This window comes from Sander vitreus, chromosome 18 (assembly GCF_031162955.1).
Source record: "Sander vitreus isolate 19-12246 chromosome 18, sanVit1, whole genome shotgun sequence".
NCBI classification, from domain to species: domain Eukaryota; kingdom Metazoa; phylum Chordata; class Actinopteri; order Perciformes; family Percidae; genus Sander; species Sander vitreus.
In genome coordinates, this window is record NC_135872.1 from 10,778,710 (window position 1) to 10,796,144 (window position 17,435).

The window sequence follows — 17,435 nt, forward strand, 5'->3', positions numbered from 1 at the left end:
CCATGACGTATCTGAAAAGCTGGCCAATCTTTGCTGCAGAAACTTCAACTTGCAAGATTCACCAACTCACATTGATAATTTATATAAAATCTACAACAATGCAGATAATGTGAAAAGTCATTATTTTAGCCATATTACACAGTCTACTTTTAAGTACGACAAACTGACGCCAAAGTCATAAACATTCTCTAGCCTTGGGACCAACTGTTGAGGCTCGCTGCTGGAGTTGATAAGCCCCACAGGATGACACTGCTGGGCTTATCGAGCTTGGCCAAGCCAGAAGACCTCTGCTATCGCTGGACGGAGTAGCAGAGGAAAAACTCATCCCGTTATCGCCTCTGCTGGGAGAATAACACCCCTCCCCCTGTCCGCTCCCTTCAGGTAGTGCTCTAATCTGTCTTCTTAGTTAACTTCATGGGGATTGCACTAGTAACAGATCAGAAACATGTGCTCACTTTTGTATGACTTTTTTTATGCTGTGGTATGAAGAGTGAGCCTCTCTTGGCATGCAGACAAGACTACAGAAATTCAGCCCAAGTGTTTATTTTAAATGAAAGAAGTTTGTTATCACATGAAGTGGCACTAATTTAAACACAATAGCAGTGTGTGTGTGTGTGTGACAATGTGGTGATAGGAAATCTAATGTTGTAGTTAGAGTGGATTATTTAATTAACCAAAATGAAAACAACCTCTTCTGTAAGTGCAGAGTGGAAACCCAGAAATGACTCATATAAAAAAAAAAAAAACTCCAGTCTGGATAAATTCCAACAAGCCGAGCCTGTAGATCCATCTGTGCTTCTCAGTTGTAGACTGTGTGCATTATACAAACACAGCCTTATTTGAACCAGGAGCCTGCTGTGTAGCCAGAACGTGTGTGGCTGACCCCTGAGGAGAGGCACACTGTGCTAGCCTCAGATGTGGGTAAGTAGTTGTATCTTTTTTATTTATTTTTTTTTAAGTAAAATCTAGCATTTTGAAAGAAAAGTTGCAGCCTGCCTGACTTGACTAAGGACATCCTTGTTATGGAGGGCTCAATAATGACAACTTTAAACAACTTTAAAGGTGCAGTAGGTAAGACTTATAAAACTACTGGCGTTTTTCCACTACATGGTACCTGCTTGACTCACCTCGACTCTACTCGCCTTTTTTGGTTTTCCATTATGAAAAAAAGTACCTGGTACCTGCCAACAGGTACTTTTTTTAGTATCACCTCCGTAGAGGTTCCAAGCGAGCTAAACTGATACCAAAAGGTGACGTAAAAACCTGCAGACTACTGATTGGTCGGAGAGAATCGTCACCTCTTCACTGTGTCATCATTGCTAGCGACAGACAGGGGTGTCCTGAACAAACCCGCCATTTTTAAATAGTTTAGCCGGCGGTGGTTTCTTTGCTGCCTCCAGCTTCTTTTAAAACTAAATTTGTCTTCTGGCTGTGGCAACAGCCACATGCCGAGAGTCAAAAACAACACACATTCGATGTTCTGTGTGTGTGTCGCATTAGGTCGCGGCAGTTTCCTGCGGCGTCGCTATGACGACCAGCCACGCTCGCCTCACGCATGAGGCAGTACTAAATCTGCAATGGAAAAAGGAGGACGGGGCACCGCGGCCGAGCTGAGCCGAGCTGAGTCAAGCAGGTACCATGTAGTGGAAAAACGCCATAACTTATTTCATCATATTTGCTGAAACTGACCCTATGTTCGAGTAGAACTACATGAAGCAGGTCATTTAAAAAAAAAAATCCGGCTCCTCTGGCACCACCTACAGCCTGTAGTGAGATTTGCAAAAATCCACCGCTCCCTGTTCAGATGCACCAATCGGGGCCGGGGGGGGGGTGTCTAACTGCATGTCAATCACTACTCATGCACACACATTCATTCTCTCTTGTGGGGGAAGGGGTTTAGGAGACCGTTTTGGGCTTTACCTGAAAGGGGGGAGGGACTGAGAAGTTGTCGATGTTCAATTTTTTTGGCTAAGTCCTGGATCTTCACAATCCTACCTTTAAAATCTTTAAAATCTACTCTGGATGTCCAAGGCCTCATGTTTCGCTTCCCAGCAACAATTCATTATATAAATAGTAACTCCATATTTAAATACGTTTTGCATTTCCCAAAGGTTTTGTAAATATGTCATAATTTTAAAGACCATGATGCATACCCCCCCACACCCATTGTTCCTGCCTTTTTCCAAGTTCAAATACAGATTGAAATTGCTTAAAGCATGGACGTTAAAGATTTAGGAAAAAAGAATGACACATTATTAGTAGTCTCGACACAGCAAGCAGGTGAGGTCGAAAACTGTTTCTTGGCTCAGCTTTAGGAAGTCCGTATGGAATTAACGTTTCCTCCCCACTCCTGCCAAATCCACCCTGTCAAATGCGTTCTTCCTCTTCGTGAGTTTACATCTTACCTACAGTCAAAGGGCACCTGCCCCTGCAGGCGGTGTTTGTCCAGAGAGGCGTTGAGCTAAAGTAAATTTCCTTTTCAATCTCTGGTTTAATACTTTAGGCTATTTGACCTGTTCAGTAATCAGCAGAGGGACACAAGCTTCAATGCTAAGTATCTTTGTCTGGGTTGTCTGTATTTGGGTCCATTGCCTTTTGCCCCGCTCACGCTTGTAAATAGTGTTTATTATCTTGATTTATTCTCCTCAAGGCGAAATTTGTTTTGCATTCAGTGGAAACACAGAACATGTACAATGTTTGACATAGTAAAACAATAAAATACATGAAAAATCAAATAAAAATATGTAAAAGATATGCTAATGTAAACACACATACACTTTTGCATCTTAATCCTATAGACAAATATCCACAGGAAACCACACAATTCTACTGCTGCTGTTGCACAACTTACACTCACTTTAATTCATATTTATATATTCTCATTTATATTAATATTTTTACTACTCTATTTTTGTAACACAGCGTATTGCACTACATGTTTGTAGCTTGTTTTGTATCTTGTTATATCCACAATATCTGTGTGTATATTGTATGCAGCGGGCTTAGATAGGCCTATATATTTGACAATGATGACGATATGTACATGTTAAAAACGTCATATTTAAACTATATTATACATTGTTAGTTTTATTGTTGCATTTATTATAGGGCTACTTGGCATTATTTTAAAGTGTGTATTTGTAAAGCTGCTGGCAATATTATGATTGTTACTATATTATATTGTTAATGAATACATATTAAGTACAGTCTGTACAGTGTGTTCTTCTGCTCCCCTCCTGCGATGAACACTTGTAGGTACAACATCCACTGAGCATGCGCAGAACCGTAGTGAGCCTGTATCTGTTCCTAGACATCATCACAGGTTGAGCTGAACATCCTCTTCCACAAGGAGAGATCTTCATCATTTATTTGTGCCATTTTTCTGTCTCCGCTGCCGCTGCTTCTGCGGTGTAAAAACAAACAGCACGGAGGGGGTAGAAGCCATAAGATGAAGAAACGTTATGTGGACGCGAGCAGACTACGGAAAATGAAAAAACTGAAAATAACGGAGAAGCTGTCTGAAAGGTAGCTAGCGCTGCGAGCCGCGTCGCCCTGACGGAGGCTGCTTTTGTTATGGTGCCTCGTCTTTGTGTAAATTTCAGCCGTCGTCATCCTGCTCACCTGTCTGCCTCACATCCCACATCACTTCATCTCGTGTCTCACATTTTATATGAACGAGCCTGGAGCTTTAATACGCACCATTGCAGTTTGATTGCGCAGGCAGAAGCGTAGACATGTTGTGCGAGTTACTTCACCCGACATTGTTGACAGAAAGACAGAAATCAGCAGCAGGGCAAGTTAACAGTCGGCCTGCTTCTCCTCACGGTTGTTACACCTGCTTTTACACTGTGTCCTCAATTAGGCCAGATTATGCATACGGTTAACGCATTATGTTTGTATTAACTGAAAATGCAATAGCCCAAAGGAAAGCAGATTATTTTGCACATAAATAAGCATAATTTGAAAGCGTCTAGACAGAGTCCAGACAAGAAAAGACTGCCTCAGGAGAAAGAAACCACTTGTTTTAATTATGCATTGTTTCACATGAGACAGACAGTAAATAAAAAAAACATGTTAATATAGCCTACAGTATTTTGAAAACACAGACTGTCTTATTTTGTTTTTATGAATTTGCAATCAAATAGCCTTTACAATTCTTGCTAATTGTTATTGTGGAATACCTTGCGTATTTGGCAGCTATGATGAAAATAAAAATAAATTAAAATACTCTATTGGCATTATAAAGATAAATTAAAATACTCTATTGGCAATATTACAAGATGTATCTTAACTTCTTTGAATAATTTAAGACGCTGTAGTCCTCCATTTCTCTCCTTTCTAAGATTGAAGAGTACATGTTTTTTTGTGGAATAACTTGCATATTTATATCTAAAATACAAATGAGATCAATTAAAATGTGCTCTTTAAGTAGGCTAACATTATAAGGCTAATTTGAACGTATGAACAATTTAAGCTGCTGTCCCTTACTCTTTCAATAAAATATTGCTTTTTGTTGTTGCATATTTAGTATTTTCTTTAGTATAAAATACCTGTAAGATACATTAAAATACATTTTATATCAGTGACATCAAAAGGGAAATTTAAAACTTGCATGTGCAATAGTGTGCTGTGGCGCTCCCTCTCGCCTCCAGCTGAAATATTGCCATGGTTACCAAACAAAGAAGGGGTGATGTGATAACAGTCTATGGACGAGCAGAACAAAGGAGAAAACCACAGCTCCTGTTTAGCTCGTGATGGCCTGATCAAATGAATGAGGGAACAGTCATTGTTCTTTAGTGCCTCTACTTAAAAGGACGGACTGCAATTTTAAGATGCAGCTGCTCAATTATAGGTTTAGCAACATGTATCCGATTCCCAGTCTTGTATTGGCGTCTGTGTGTTTAATGCTTTGGCTTAAGAGGCTTTGCTGCATCTGAAATGTGTTTATTTACTGGAATCAGAGCCTAGAATACTTTTTTAATTAATTAGTTTCACATGTGTACACGCTGAATACACCCCTCTGCTGATGGTTTATGTATAATAATAAAAATGATAGACTTCATCTGTGTGTTTGCAGTGCGTACACCTTCCTGAAGTTTATGATGATGTGGACGCTGGTGCTGCTGGCAGATTTCATCCTTGAATTCAGACTGGAGTACTTGTGGCCGTGCTGGCTCTTCTTTGGGAGCGTATACACCACTTTCCACTGCCACGGGCTGGTGAGAAACCCTCCTGTGTGATTTCATATTGTGTGCCCAGACAATGATAATCCTACAAAATGAATCCAGTGCTTTTTACTGAAATTAATGTTGTTGTTTTTTTGCTTGCAGGTTATCTGTGTTGTTTTTGTTTGTGCTGCCTTCACTCTGGACATCTTTTGTTTAATTTTTGTTCCTTTGCACTGGCTGTTCTTTGTGGCAAGCACCTATGTGTTATTTAATTACATATGGCACACTGGTGAGTATGTGGATTATTGTTTGTTTTGTTCTGTTTTTCACAGCACATATGACAAAATATGCCAAACTCTGTTCCTCTCATACAAATTAAGCGTTGTTTGTAATAGATATGCAGCCTATTAGAAGTATTTCATTTAATTGAATTAGCAGGAATTTTATTAGAATAAGTACTCTTTCCATCTCCTCACATCTGATCCTTCATTCCAGCAGCAGTCAGACTCTTTAATGCAACATCATAATGTAGCACTGCTAGCTGTTTCCTCAATATGAGCCATCACTGGACAATATTCTGCGCTATGCATATTTATTTATTTATTACTCTGTGTCACCTCCTACTGTGCAATATGTCTTTTCTATTCATCCGCACCTTACTCATCTGTATATCTGTGTTTATATACTGTCTGTTTATATAAGGTTGTTTATTGCATAAATATGTTTGTATTATTACTATTATTATAACTGATTTTATTTTTTTCTATTTCTTATAATACTTTCTGTATATGTTCTCTCCTATGTCTATTTAATGTGTATTTGTGTTATTCTGATGTGTGTACATTTTTTCTTTTGAGCTGCTGTAGCACAGGAATTTCCCCAGTGTGGGATTAATAAAGTCTATCTTATCTTATTATGTTATATTCTTCTGCAGAGAAAGGCATCTGTATATCGACGGTGTCCCTGTGGATTCTGCTTGTGTACACAGAGGCTTCACTTCGACTCAGAGACCTTAAAACCTCTCATGCCAATCTGTCTCATCTTTTTGCTGCACACTGGTATGTTGATTTAACACAAATCACCATTTCTGCCCTTAGAAGAATTTTCAGAATTGTTTTTTTTTTTTTAGGATTTCTTACGTAAGATTAATTGAGCTGTAATAAAAACAGCAACAAACTTTTATTAATCCCCTGTGTGATATTATGAATCGGCTTAGATGTTCGTGCACCAAGTACTATGCATGCATCTATAAATAGACTAACAAATAATAATAGAAATTGGTTAGCCAGTTTATAGCTTTTTAATGTGGCACACACATTCTAACTGTGTTTTCCCCTGTTGTATTCACATTCAGCATTGGCTATCCTGTAGTGTATCTGGGGTTTGATGCCACCTGCTACTTCACCAACATCTTCAAGCTGCGCATACAGAAAGCTGTGCAGAGTGAGAATGATTTCCACATGCACCTCCTGCAGCACTCGCTCCCTCCAGGTCTGCAGGTTTACCCCAAGACTGGCACAGATGGCAGCAGCAGTAAGTCTTTTGCACCATTTATTAATACACACTTCTATCTACCATTCTTACAATCTGCAGGATGTTCCTAATTTATCAGATCAGAGGTTTGGCACTCAAAGTAACCACTCAGTCTTATACTGTTTATTGAATAAACATTGAAAAAGACCACAAAATCATAATTTTCAGCAAATGAGGAAATTCTTACAAAATGCAATTACTCCATTTTTTCCCCCTTTTGTCACCCAAGTGAAAATGATGACAACATAACTCAAGTGGCAGCAGATATTGCACAGAGACAAGGGTCTGCAAGGGTGTTGTTGATTAGGGCTGTCATCGACTAAAGATACTTGTCGATAATTATCTATTATTATTTAATAGACAGATCTCTGAAACTGAGTTTCTCTACAAAGAATCATGCAAAAGCACCACTTTAAATCTTGTGTTTAGCAGAGATGTGCTCATAAGTTTCTCGGAAAATAAGTCATTCAGCATCAAATAGCATAAAAATGATTAATCCACAAAAGAAATCTTAGTCGACTAAGACCAAAACGACTGATTAGTCGACTGATCAACTAATAGGGGGCAGCACTATTGTTGATATGTGGTAGCACAACGTTAATAAGTGTCCTGCTGCTCATTTACGTACTTGTTTATGCATTGTTTGCTGGTATGCGTACCAGAAAAGGTCAGTGAGGAAAGGAGTACAGATGAGTCCATCCTACTTAGGGGAATCCTTTTGACTGCAGCAAATCTTTATAACACCTAAATGCAACAAACTGAACTTTCTCCACTGTTGTTCACACCTAAGACAGCAGACTGCAAATGTTTTTGCACCGTTTATATACTGCAGAATTAAGATCATATTAGAAAGATGATATTGACATTTAGTTTTTTATCTGCCTGTTCTTGCAGGCTCAAAGTGGAAAATAAAGCCTGAGTCGACTCAGTATCAGTGTCAGAACGGCGCTGTAGTGGCCCATGATGAGGTGCACTCTGTGGACTGCCTCCAGATCCGCAGTGAGGAGAAAGCGTCAGAGAAGGGAACACAGGAGGTGAGGTCAGCTGAATCAAACCGGCGTCCATTATCATCCAAACCTAGTGAGTCCAGAGAGCTGCTCCACTGTGGGGCAGGAGGACCGGAATCCTCTACAACCCTGGAAAATCTACCTCAAGATGAGCAAGGAAGCAAAGCCACACGGGCGGCTAAAAGCTCCTCGCCAAAAGCCCGCAGAGGCAGCACGAACACTCCTTCACCACCTGCAGGGAGGACTGAGAAGAAGCAGAGATCCAGCTCAAAAACACTCAGCCCCAACCGGGACGTAACGGAGAAGAGTGCCGCAGCAGCTCAGAATCACCACACTGAACAGATGACCAAGTATGCCACCATTAACTTCAGTTTAGTTCGATATTAGGCATGTGAAGGTACAATTAGAGCTAAAAAAAAATCTCTCTTTCCCTGTAACTCCACCTTTATTATCTTTCAGGCTGGAGCAGGAGCTGAGGAGGCTGAAGGGCGAGCTGCAGGTGAGCAGGCAGAGCGAGCAGGAGCTGCGAAGTCACATCTGCAACTTGACCAACAGCGAGAGGAGCCTGAGACCAGAGGTTTCCCTGCTCAGACAGTCCAACATGCTGCTCCAGAGCAAGTGAGTCATCCACTAGATCCACTGCTAAAAGCTCTTTGGCTCCTTCTGTGGGCCGTTTTACATATTACATCAGTCTATAAATAAAAAGTAAGACATGGATGAAATGCTGCTCGGACTATGGCAATCTATGTGAAAGCAAACCATTTGTGAAATGATGTTTCTATCCTCAAAATGATTGATAAAAATTATTATAATATGAAGTAATAGTTCATGTTAAGTGGATTGATTCTCACAATTCTCATCCATAAATGAATGTTACACGTTGGCTCCTTTTGTAACAAAAGAGGAAGCTTACACAAATGTCAACTCAAAGCCTTTATTTGGCCAAACTACAAATGAACATAAACTTCAGTCAGTAATATCAGTTGTGCCATGAGTGTATCATGAGGTAAGTGTAAAAGGAAAAGTCCCAATATAATGGATAAGGGTAGAGGTGGAGTGTCCCCGGGGTGGTGCATGGTGAAGAGAGAGACCAGAGCCTGCAGCCATCTTAAATACATGTGAGCCAGGCCGTCACAACTTACTGAAATCTTTCACAGCATGAGATCTTATATTCACGAGAATGTATAAAAATAATAATAATTTATATGGTGTGGGGCTACTAAAACACAATCTGACCAATTGAATCAATGTGATGAGCATTAATTGAAGTCTTGGTCATGCTGTTTAATGTCCTGTGTAATTAGGGCTGGGCGATATGGAGAAAATCAGATATCACGATATTCTTGACCAAATACCACGATATCGATATTGCGGCGATATTCTAGGGTTGACAATTGGTGCTTTAACAAAATATCTTTACACTTAGATTTTAGATAAATAATCATCAGTAATGTGGACATAATGTCTAAGTGGGGAGAAGGCAAATAATAGAACAGCTAGAACAGTCTGGTAGGTTCAGAAAAGTACATCACTTTACTGTAATGCAGCCTTTAAAACCAGTAAAAGACAACACTTATGTCATATTACGATATTACGATATCCAAAATCTAAGACGATATCTAGTCTCATATCACGATATCGATATAATATCGATATATTGCCCAGCCCTATGTGTAATTAGTGCTTTTCTCTTACTCAATAATAGAAATGTGACTCCACAGTTTTATCTGGAAAAACTCTAATAATACTCTAAGCGCACTGCAAACTGAAAAATACGGTGCTCTAAAAACTTCACAGATGAACTATATCAACATTTTCGTAGATCAAACCCACATCATTGTCTGAGATGAGCACATTATGCACAGTTTTGATCAGCGCTTCTGATGAGACTTTTTAAAACAAATTGCTCTCCAGCAACAACAAGGATTCTGTCTTTTTGCAAGACACTGTGAAGTTAGTCTCAAACAAGTCTATTTGGATGTGGCAGTAAACCATTTTTTATGGTCTTATTTTCAATATTATATATTATTAAGTGAGATTAATGCTTTTCCTTCAGGATTCTGTGTCTGACTAAAACCAAGCAGAGGGACAAACAGAGCAGTGCGATGCTGGAGAAGAAGACTAGATCAGAGACGGAGGCCAGACTCTCTGTTGAAAAACAGTTGGCTGAGCTTCAGGCTCAGAAACTGGAGGAAGCAGCCAGCACAGCACGGAGTCTAACAAACAGGTAAATCACACTTCTTAAACCTTTAAAACTCCTGTTACTGACGTGGCTTTGTACCTGGAAAGTAAAGCTGAATCTGCATTTGTATGCTACTCAGTATAATTAAATGTTGCTGTGAGTGTATGTCCAAACGTGATGAAATAGTTTGAATAATGCTTTTTCGCTTTCTTGCTGAAAGTTAGATGAGGAGATCGATACCGCTCTCATGTATGTGTGTTCAGTATGAAGCTGGAACCAGCAGCTGATTAGCTTAGCTACCTACAAGCCCCCTAAAGCTCACTAATTGAAACATTATATCTCATTTGTTTAATTTGTGCACAAACCAAAGTGTAAAAAAAACACCAATTGTGGTTTCACAGGAGTTATGTTTGGGACTATTTCTTTGTGGTATGTCTTGTTATCTAAGTCTCATCAAGAAAGTGAATAAGCCAAAATGTCAAACTATTCCTTAATTCCTCACATGTTGTTTTTCATAGATTGTAATATATTTCTTTGCATTTTATGTATCCGTCTTCATTACATGTGTGGAATATAAAAAAAAAAAAAAGCAAGACCAATGCAAATTTAATGCCATGTTTCTTTCTGTGTAAACTGGTCTTTATTTCCAATGAAACCCCTCACTTACCGTTCAAAACTGTTATTTTCTCCGTCTCCTACACCAGGCAGGAACACTGTGAGACCCAAATGTTAAGGAAAAGAGTTAAAGATCTAGAGACAGAGTACAAACAACTACAGCTGGAGTGTCAAGTGAAAGAGAGTCGTGTGGTAGATCTAGAGAGTGATGTTGAGGTATCTTTTTTACACTATTTGGGAATGAACTTGTGAGTTTAAGTGTCTGTGAGTCTCAAGTGTTCCAGTACTTGGTTGTCCTCAGTTTGGTCATGTAGACGTTTTGATGTTTGAGTTCTGATTTTTATGTCTGTAATTCTTTGTGTTTGTAAAATCTCTTGAAACTGAATCGTTCATTGGGATCATTTAGTATTTAAAAAAAAAAAAATCAATTTTATGTTGGACTGCAGTCAACACATTGCACTTTGTCATCCTATCAGTATGCAGTAATATTGTATGGTTGTGTTTGTTGTCTTGACATCAGGTGTGTACATTGTTGTACTGTGTGGTATTTGATTTCATTTTAGTGACATACTCTCCATGAAGCATGCTGAAACAAAAACCAGGTCTTTCATTAAAAAAAACATTGCACTGCTTTAATAAATACATTTCAGCGTATGGGTCACCTCCCTCAAAATGTTAAAAGTCAATGTTAACACAGAAATAATCATCCCTCAGAGTATCTAATATAATGTGCAGCTTTCATGTTTTTTGAATGTCTGGCCAATTCATCATGGAACTGTTGTCTTCTGTGGTTCATTGGTTTCCTAAGTGAATGAACCTCAACACATGTTAATGAAGGCAAAAGAAACATAGTGAAGCACTGGCTATGAAATTTTAAAAAGGCAAAAATACTTAGGAAACCAAAGCACTAGAATCCCTCAGGTGTTCATCGCACAAGGTTGATTGATGTTTTGTCGTTTTACTGTGTTCTTACTGTCAATGTGTTTGTGGACTCAGGCTCTGGGAAAATACCGCTGTGTGGAGAAAGAGACGGACATGCTGCTGTCCACTCTGTCAGCCATGCAGGAGAAAGCTCAACATCTGGAGTACAACCTGAGCGCAGAGACTCGCATCAAACTGGACCTGTTCTCGGCTCTAGGAGACGCCCGCCGACAGCTGGAAATCGCTCAAGGTCCCCACTCTTTCTCTTAGCATTTCTATTGTCTTATTGTGCAACTTAATTTTAAATTTGAGTGTATTCTTAATATCTGTGGTGTGCAATTTTTTCGACTTACTGCTTCAAAAATCTGGTTGGATCGTTTGTGGAGGACAGTCTAAAGATGCAGTGGAGCAATTCTGGTGTCATTTGAGCATAAACTGTGGCAGGAGTAGGGTTTAATTAGTTTTACAGTTTTTGAGAAGGTCAAAGCATATGAACATTTCTGCTCAGTTGGGCCTAATGTTGGTGACAGCTGCAAAGTGCAAGCATGTACGACTGTCGACTTGTCGACATGTCGACTTTAGACGGTTGCTATAGCGCCATCATCAGGACTATTTGCCCACAAAGCCAGTTGAGGAAGTTTAGCATAGGACTGGACCAATGTGCAAAGTTTGGTGATTTTTTATGCATGGGAAGATAGATTTCAATGTAGGAAGAATAAGAAGAAGAATATCCGCAAATACAAGTTTCAAATAACAAATGTAGAACATTGTGTAGTCTTGGTAAAGGTTTTTGGTCTCAGAGACAAATGCCATACTCAGAGCACAGAGAAAAATGCCATATGGACTTTACATAAGGGTAGTTTTTATAGTTGGAAAACTTGAGGGGAGAGAATAACTCCTAAGAATCCAGCTTTTCACACGTTATAGTTCAACAATGACTTGGAATATTATGATATGCTACATCCTGCACTGTCCACGCCCTCAGGTATTACCTTTGTTTGTCCTTCAGATAAAGTGATGAGGCAGGACCGGGAAATAAAGGAGATGAAGCAGAAGATTGCGGAGGTGATGGCCGTCAGTCCAGGCTTATCATACATGGCTCCTCGGCCTCCGGTGCCGCAGTATCTCACCAAGCTACTCAACTCTGAGCGTTACATGCTGAATCCACGAGCACTGATGTACCAATGTCTGAAGAAATAAAGGATGTCATCGCCTTTTTTTGATCTTTAGACCCCTCTACATAAAACATCAGGGCAAGGGGCTAATGGATTTTTATTACAGAGCTAAATGACACCATGAAGTCATCTACTTCCAGCCATGAGTGGAACCAGAATGAACCTCCACAAGTCAAATGCCTTTTGCTGCACTGATGGTGCTACCTTTACATTATTATATTTCCTGTTTCCTCCAACATCAAGGGTTGAAGTTTTTTTTTACTCGAAAACAATCTGTTATGCAGAGCTGCTGTAGACACAATTTCTATGTGAAGATACAGCATAAACCATCTAGTTGGGATGCAACCGAAAAAAGCACAACATTTCTTTAAATTCAGACCCTATAAATTTGTCTAAATGAATGATTTCTTGATAACTTCAAAATGGACAAGTAGATAAACATTGTTTACATACTGTAGCTTTAAAAGACAGATTTATTCTGTATTATATATTATCTGGCATGACAGTAAAACTACACACTTACACACTACAAAGTTGTAAGATTTTAGGGACTATAATAACCTTTTTTTTATTCAAGTGTCCCAGGTAGACATGACAGTGAGCCAGCATGCACAATACCAGGACCCTGTAACTGAAGCAGCTAAATGGAATTCAGCTATCATTACTTTCATTATTTACACCTGTGCTTTTCCTACTGTGACATGTCAAAATGTTATAAAAATAAGATTTCATGCTGCAACAGATTTTGGTAAAATATGTTCAGACTTAATACCAATATATGAATGTCTCAATATGAATATAGAGAGATGATACATGATAATATTGAATTATCCCCAAATCCTAGTTAGTTGTGTTTATGGACTTCCCTTGAATTTTAAGACTGAAATAAACAATTATTTGATAAAATACAAATATTAGGTCGAAACAATATTCTATTTACATTTCTCTCAAAGCATAAATTTAATTATTAACCAACAACATCATTATGCTCAATCTTTAAGAAAAGTATGTCTGTTCCTGTAAATAGTGGATTAAGAATATTTAAATTGTGCTGAAATTATGATCAAATTACCACTTTTTAAAATCTAAACGTGTTTTGGAACGAGAACCTTCAGAGTTGCAGATATTTTGATTTAACGGGTGTCATTTTTGTGTGAAGCTTCCTGCCTTCAATCTGGGAGTTTCTTGAGAACAATGTGCAGTGATGTTTAATTGTCGGAATGACCAGATAAAGTTGAGGAGGAGCAGTAAAAAGAGTTCATAGTAAGTAGCGATTATTTCTCTTTGTTCCAACTGACAGCTACATTTGGCAGCTCTCAGCTCCACAGTGGCAAACCTCTGGAAAAGAGAGAAAGTGTGGAAAAAGTGAACTGAATGGTTTCCACTTTGTTTGCAAGAATTAGACTTCGTTCATGAATTAAAGTGGAGTTGTTCACGAACTTCCGTGACACCGTGTTGCAACCTTGCAACAACAAGGAATGGTGTTGACCAAACATGGTTCATGAATTTAATTACTGTGCCTATATATATATATTACTTTCAAACTGGGAAGGAAAACACAAATTAAATGTGAAAGAGTTATGTGTTTGAATTGAAGTGCTATGTACTGTTTTTGTAGGGTTTTTTGTTTAATTTTTCTTTTATTTACTCACAATGTACAGAATTGAAAATACCCACGCAGCTGAAAAACACTCATGAAGTGGATGTCTCCATTTTGGTAGCTTTTTATTTAGTGTGTTTCTAGGGTGTTTTGTATCAAAAATATTTTTTAGTCCTGCTGTACTTTTATTATACTGCTGTAATTTTGTACGGCAATGTGTTTGTCCGCATGAAATGTGTTTTATTCAACTGTTATTTGAGCACACATTGTGACTTTAAGTATGTACATGAATATACTTGTACAAGGGCTACAGTTTCTTAAAATTTTGAACAAATAATTAAAACAGTGATGCTCTGAGGGTAGAGAACACGCTCCTGATACACCAGGATGTTTTTTTGTATAAATAATTTAAACAATTGAATTTTGTCTCTTTTGAGTGTCTGTGTGTACATTATTTTTTTAGAACCTACATTACAGTCCCGAAAAGGTGAAACTCTCCAGAAAAGTTTTTTCTTCTTTTCTAAATTGTTCCCCATGCATGCATCCTGAACTACTGAACCAGAAACCCTGAGAGGTGTATATGTTATTTACAAAAAATAGTATGTAAGTAAGTATTTGAAACAACCATGCTGTTTGCAGATTGTAAAAGCTACAAAAACCTTGCTGCTGGACAAAGGATAGAACCCTGTGGCACTCCAGATACCCACATAAAAAGAGTTTTTCATGATATGTCTCCTTGAAGAAGAGGACCCATCATATTTAGAACAATTTTTTTATTTTACTTTTTTAAAAATGTCATAGTATAGTTTGCCAAAAATAGTTCTACTATATTAAGTCATAAAAACGTGACAATAGAGCATGTCATAAAAACATAATATAGCATGTCATAAAAAGTCGTAGTATTGTATGTCATTAAAAGTCATAGTATAGCATGTCAAAAAAAGTCATTGTCATAAAAAAGTCATAGTATAGTATGTCGTAAAAAGTCATAAAAGTCATGAAAACAGTATATAATAAAAAGACATTATTGTGTGTCATAGAAAAGTCATAAAAAGTCATAGTATTGAATGTCATAGAAAAGTCATAAAAAGTCATAGTATAGTATGTCATGAAAAAGTCATAAAAAGTCATAGTATTGAATGTCATGAAAAGTCATAAAAAGTCATAGTATAGTATGTCATGAAAAAAGTCATAAAAAGTCATAGTATTGCATGTAATAAAAAAGTCATAGTATTGTATGTCATAAAAAAGTCATAAAAAGTCATAGTATTGTATGTCATAAAAAGTCATAGTCATTGTATGTCATGAAAAAGTCATAGTATAGCATGTCATAAAAAGTCATAGTATAGCATATCATAAAAAGTCATAAAAGTCAGTAGTATGTCATGAAAAAGTCATAAAAAGTCATAGTATTGTATGTCATGAAAAGTCATAGTATTGTATTTCATGAAAAGTCATAAAAAGTCGTAGTATAGTATGTCATGAAAACGTCATAAAAAGTCATAGTATTGTATGTCATTAAAAAGTCATAAAAAGTCATATTATTGTATGTCATACAAAAGTCATAAAAGTCATAGTATTGTCATAAAAAGTCATAGTATAGTATGTCATGAAAAAGTCATAAAAAGTCATAGTATTGTATGTCATAAAAAGTAATATTATAGCATGTCATAAAAAGTCATAAAAGTCATGGTATTGTATGTCATGAAAAATGTCATAAAAAGTCATAGTATTGTATGTCATAAAAAAGTCATAAAAAGTCATAGTATTGTATGTCATAAAAAAGTCATAGTATTGTATGTCATGAAAAAGTCATAAAAAGTCATAGTATTGTATGTCATGAAAAGTCATAAAAAGTCATAGTATTGTATGTCATGAAAAAGTCATAAAAGTCATGGTATTGTATGTCATGAAAAAATCATAAAAAGTCATAGTATAGTATGTCATTAAAAGTCATAGTATAGCATGTCATTAAAAAGTCATAATATTGTATTTCATAAAAAATACAAAGTATTGTATGTAATAAAAAAGTCATAGTATAGCATGTCATAAAAAAGTAATTGTGTTATAAAAAAGTCATAGTATAGTATGTCGTAAAAAGTCATAAAAAGTCATAGTATAGAATGTCATAAAATTTCATGAAAACATCATAGTATAGCATGTCATGAAAAAAGTCATAGTATAGCATGTCATAAAAAATTCATAGTATTGTATGTCATGAAAAAGTCATAAAAAGTCATAGTATAGAATGTCATAAAAAAGTCATAGTATTGTATGTCATAAAAAAGTCATAAAAAGTCATAGTATTGTATGTCACGAAAAAGTCATAAAAAGTCATAGTATTGTATGTCATGAAAAAGTCATAGTATAGCATGTCATGAAAAAGTCATAGTATTGTATGTCATAAAAGTCATAGTAGTGTATGTCATAAAAAAGTCATAGTAGTGTATGTCATGAAAAAGTCATAAAAAGTCATAGTATTGTATGTCACGAAAAAGTCATAAAAAGTCATAGTATTGTATGTCATAAAAAGTCATAGTATTGTATGTCATGAAAAAGTCATAAAAAGTCATAGTATTGTAGGTCATGAAAAAGTCATAAAATAGTCATAGTATAGCATGTCATAAAAAGTCATTGTGTTGTATGTCATAAAAAAGTCATAGTATTGTATGTCATAAAAAAGTAATTGTGTTATAAAAAAGTCATAGTATAGTATGTTTATTTAAAAGTCATAAAATAGTCATAGTATAGAATGTCATAAAAAAGTCATAGTATTGTATGTCATAAAAGTCATAGTATTGTATGTCATGAAAAAGTCATAAAAAGTCATAGTATTGTATGTCATACAAAAGTCATAAAAAGTCATAGTATTGTATGTCATAAAAAGTCATAGTATAACATGTCATAAAAAAGTAATTGTGTTGTATGTCATAAAAAGTCATAGTATAAAAGTATGTTTTTAAATGTCATAAAAAAGTAATTGTGTTGCATGTCATAAAAAGTCATAGTACTGCATGTCATAAAAAAGTCATAGTATTGTATGTCATGAAAAAGTCATAGTATAGTATGTCATAAAAAAGTCATAGTATTGTATGTCATGAAAAAGTCATAAAAAGTCATAGTATACCATGTCATAAAAAAGTCATAGTATTGTATGCCATAAAAAATCATAAAAAAGTCATAGTATTGTATGTCATGAAAAAGTCATAAAAAGTAATATTATTGTATGTCATA

At 36.6% G+C, this 17,435-nt stretch overlaps 1 protein-coding gene across 2 annotated transcripts; it reads left to right on the forward strand.

Annotated features, from left to right (window-relative positions):
- Window positions 1-398: 398 nt before the first annotated feature.
- Window positions 399-14,622, forward strand: LOC144533555 (macoilin-1). 2 transcript variants are annotated; one of them, XM_078274990.1, is made up of 11 exons: window positions 399-921; window positions 5,078-5,219; window positions 5,331-5,457; window positions 6,103-6,226; window positions 6,523-6,701; window positions 7,596-8,058; window positions 8,168-8,326; window positions 9,765-9,935; window positions 10,595-10,721; window positions 11,502-11,676; window positions 12,436-14,622. In XM_078274990.1, the coding sequence occupies exons 2-11, from the start codon at window positions 5,100-5,102 to the stop codon at window positions 12,624-12,626; spliced, it is 1,836 nt and encodes a 611-aa protein (XP_078131116.1). In that variant the 5' UTR covers window positions 399-921; window positions 5,078-5,099; the 3' UTR covers window positions 12,627-14,622. The 2 variants fall into 2 exon arrangements, with proteins under 2 accessions (XP_078131116.1, XP_078131115.1); XM_078274989.1 differs by lacking the exon at window positions 399-921 and adding an exon at window positions 2,009-3,525.
- The last annotated feature ends 2,813 nt before the right edge of the window (window positions 14,623-17,435 follow it).